A 4466-nucleotide genomic window follows, 5' to 3' on the forward strand; every position below is an offset into this window, starting at 1 on the left:
GTCATTTTGACCTTACTTTTGCATGATTTAACTGGGCCTTTTTATTATACTTTTACAAATACATATTTGAATTGTTATTACACAAATACACCTATTGCCTAAATTAAACACAATTGTGCAATTAGAGGCAAAATATCTCCTGGCGCTCTCTTTGCGTCATGGGCTTAAGTGACTTTTGCTGGAGTTTGCTGGTGACGCATCCATTTGTTTTGCCCACATTTTTTATGTGTTCATCGTTTTGCTAATTTATGGACCCCCTTTTTGAGTGTGCCTTACTAATTTCTATTTGTAATAATGTTTTATTCATACCTTATAAAAACACCCAAGACAATTGCTGCTTTTTTCCTCCCCGCCCCCCCCACCTTTTTGTGTTATGTAACAGTATTTTGCCCTGTTTACATTATAAGGTGTGGTTTGATTTTGATTAAACTGATTTGTTTATTTTGAAATTAGTTCTTTTACTATAGTAATTCCATGATCTAATAATAAGAATAGGCAATTTCAAAACTATCCCTATTGTGACTGGGTAACTCACTTCAGGTCAGGATGCAGGAAAAAAAATCTTGACACCTCAAGTGATTGCTTCTTGGAACAGTCGGTCCAATTACCCCCGCAAGGAAAGTGTCACCGTGACTGAACAGTGACAGGCAAAATACATTGTTTACAAAGTGGACATTGCACCCTAGTATGGAAAATAGAGAGGACTGTAAACTCTGGGAAAACAAGTCTAAAAATGGAATTTAGGACACAAAGAATTTGACAAACAACTAGTCGAAGACTATAATTAATAGCAAAAATTGCTTCATGTACATCAGAATCAGAGAGCCTGCTAAGTATCACGTGGGAGAACTTGCTGATTGGGTTGCTAAAGGAGCACTCAAAGATGATAAGGTCATTGCAGAGAAACTAACAAATTCTTTGCTCTGCTCTTCTCTGCTGAAGATGGGAGGGAGATTCCCAAGCCGGAGCCACATTTTTTAGGTGACAAATCTGAGGAACCGTCCCGGATTGACGTGTCATAAGGGCACCTGTTAGAACAAATAGATAAACTGAACAGTAACAAGTGACCAGGAGCAGATGCATTCCCCCAAGAGTTCTGAACGAACTGACATGTGAGATTGCAAAACTACTAATGGTGGTTTGTAACTTAACCTTTCAATCAGCTGCTCTACCAAATGCTGATAAGCCTGAGGTTAGTATAGGGCATAATGTCTGAAACCATAGTAAAGAAAAATATTGCCAGACACACTGATGAGTATAATTTGTTGGGGAGGAGTCAATGCAGTTTTATTTTAAAGGATATCATGCCTCAGCAATTTGTTAGATTTCTCTGAGGGGTCAACAAGCATGTGGACAAGCTAGAGCATCTATAGATTTCAGACAGCCTTTGACCCTGATCAAAGGCTAAATCAAAATAAATGGCACTGGATAAAAGGGAAGGTCCTCGCATGGATTCAAAGGGTAGGAATAAATGGTAAGGTTTCAGAGTGGAGAGAGGTAACTAGCGGTGTCCCCAGGGGTCCATACGGGGACTGATCCTACTCTACATAGTCATAAATGTTCTGGAAAAAGGGGTGAGCAGTGAGGTGGCAGAATGTACAGATGATACCAAACCGCTCATGATAATCCCAGTAAATAAATGAATCCCAGGCAGGCTACACATTGTTATGAAAGGATCTTATGTACATGAGCGACTGGGCTACAAAATGGCAGATGAAGTTGAAAGCTGCGAAAGGCAAAGTAACGCCCATTGGGAAATACAACCCCAACGATCCGCAGAAAGTGAGGGTAGCGAATTGTCTTCGGGGCTTCCCTGCAGAGCAGGTTTCTCTGAACCTTCAGCTTGGGCAGCTGCAGCCCCTTCTCTGCTCCTCAGACACGTCTTCTTCCAGCCTTGGCTGTCCCTAGACCAGTTTCTCAGAACGGCTCCGTCCCACTTCCCCACTTCCGGCGCCCGCAAATTCAAACCTGCCGAGCAAGAGTTTGAATCACTTCTCCTCCCACCAGGGCCCATTCTGACCCTTACGGCAGTGTTGTCTTCAAGTCATCATTGTCAAGTCCAAGTCGAGTCTCAAGTCACTACAGTTCAAGTCTCAAATCGAGTCTTGCGCCACCTAAAGTCACTTTTGAGTCAAGTCCCAAGTCGAGTCTCAAGTCTTAATTTAAAAAATGTCTAGTCACTTTTGTGCAAGCCATCAGTATCGGCATTTTTGGACAATTTTTTCACTAAGTCAATTTGACAAAATTAGCAAGTCTCAAGTCGAGTCTCAAGTCACAAACAATGAACCCGAGTCGAGTCTCAAGTTGAGTCACCTCGGCGATTTAAGTCGGACTTGAGTTCAAGTCGTGGGACTTGAGTCAACAACTCTGACTTACGGTGATCTGTACACACTCTCAAGTCAATACGTCCCTGCTTCATGAGAAGAGCTTTGGGTCTCAACCCCTCGACTGCCTAAGGCTCTACTCTGGATGCTGTTGAACAGCCTCTGTGACAGCCAATGGCCTGGAAAGTATTTCATCCCCTCCTGGAGTCGGAATGCCTCACGCTGGTTCTTTCTGCATGTACAATCAAAATGGCAGTCAGTTTCCCACTCCACAGTCTGTAGGAATTAGGGAGCTCCAGAAATTAGGGAATTGGGATTAGCAGGGTCAATTTTTCATTGTTCTTTTCTCTAACTAACAAAAATGTCATTTTCTGTGTGTGAAGAGCGACCATGAGAAAACAGCCTCCAGTAGAGTGTGTCGTGTCTCATGTACACATTTTCTCTCCTTGCAGGCACTTGCACTGTGGCCATCACCCTAGAGCCTGGGCACATAAAGGAAGTCAGCGGAAGACACCATTCTGCCTTGAATTGGACTTCTCCCTACTCCATGTCAAATTCCAACACAACTGTCTTCACTAACCCCTCTACCTTCATCCTGCTGGGCATTCCTGGCCTGGAGTTGGCCCATGTCTGGATCTCCATCCCCTTCTGCATCATGTACATCATAGCCCTCTTGGGGAACTTTGCCATCCTGTTCATTGTGAAGACAGAGCCAAGCCTCCACGAGCCCATGTACTATTTCCTCTGCCTGCTGGCCGTCACCGACCTGGTGTTGTGTACATCCATCCTGCCCAAAATGCTGGGGATCTTTTATTTCAATTCAAGGGAGATTGATTTCAATTCCTGCTTCACCCAGATGTTCTTTGTTCATGGCTTCTCAGTGATTGACTCTGGGATCTTCGTGGCTATGGCTGTGGATCGCTATGTGGCCATATCCCATCCCTTGAGATATTCCACCATCATGACAAACTCTGTTGTGGCCATCAGTGCCCTGACGGTTGTACTGCGCGGCATCATACTTATACTTCCCTTGGTCCTTGTGGCAAAGCAGTGGCCGTATTGCAGAACCAACATCATCCCCCACACACAGTGTGGGCACATGGGTGTGGTGAGTCAGGCTTGCGGTGACACCCGCCTCAGTAGTCACTATGGCCTTTTTATATTAATCTTGGTGCATGGAGTGGATGTGTTTTTTATCGCTGTGTCCTATGGCCAGATCCTCAGGGCCATCTTCCGCCTCCCCACAAAGGACAACCGGATCAAGACTTTTGGCACCTGTGGCTCCCACCTCTGTGCAATGGTAATCTTTTACATCCCAGGCCTCCTCTCCTCTCTCATATTCCGTTATATCCAGAAGGTGCCTCAGTATTTCAATGTTCTCATGTCCAACCTGTGCTTCTTGGTGCCCCCCATGCTCAACCCCATCATCTATGGGGTGAAGACCAAACAGATCCGGGAGAGGCTGCTCGGGCTAGTTAAACCTAAAGGCACCTAATCTTTGGTCCTGGGGCTCTGTCTCTCCAGTGAGCTCTGTGTGGTGCCGGCTGTGGACGTGAGTCTTCCCTGCATCAGCTCCTGTCCAGTCACAGAGACATTAAACCCTGTTGGTGCTCTCACTGTTGTGTGTTAGAGCGAGACACTGGTCTGGGGACAGGGAGTCATGTCACAGGGATTTCAACAACTTTCAGCCCACCAGCAATCTGAGCCTGGACCAGTCCACACAGGAGAGCCACTTCCTGGACGCTGCGGAACAATTCTTACCTGCATGCCTCTAGCTTTCATCCAAGACATATCATGTGATCCATTGTTTATAGCAAGGCCCTTTAGATACAACAAGATTTTCTACAATGCCCCCCCTCCGCCCTGACAGAGACAAACTTCTATAAGATCTTTATCACGCATCCTACAACTGAAATGCCTACGTGGGGAAGTGAGGAAATGGATGGACAGGGCCGGATGAGTGCCCAGAAGTCAACTACTTCAAGACAGGCTCAACAAGAAATAAACAGAACACCACTGGTCAGCACCTATGGCCCGCAGCTTACACCCCTCCAACGCATCATCAACAATCTACAACCTCGCCTGGAAAATGATCCCTCACTCACAGAGGTTGTGGGGAGCAGGCCAGTCCCCACCAATACA

General features: G+C 45.7%; 1 protein-coding gene across 1 annotated transcript; it reads left to right on the top strand.

Annotated features, from left to right (window-relative positions):
- The first annotated feature begins 2871 nt into the window (after positions 1–2871).
- LOC149526082 (olfactory receptor 52E4-like) lies at positions 2872–3819 on the top strand. The gene has a single exon (XM_089777169.1). It carries the CDS (start codon positions 2872–2874, stop codon positions 3817–3819), a length of 948 nt encoding a protein of 315 aa, XP_089633295.1.
- The last annotated feature ends 647 nt before the right edge of the window (positions 3820–4466 follow it).

Source organism: Pelodiscus sinensis, chromosome 1, assembly GCF_052426305.1.
Source record: "Pelodiscus sinensis isolate ZL-2025 chromosome 1, ASM5242630v1, whole genome shotgun sequence".
In the NCBI taxonomy this organism is placed as follows: Eukaryota; Metazoa; Chordata; order Testudines; family Trionychidae; genus Pelodiscus; species Pelodiscus sinensis.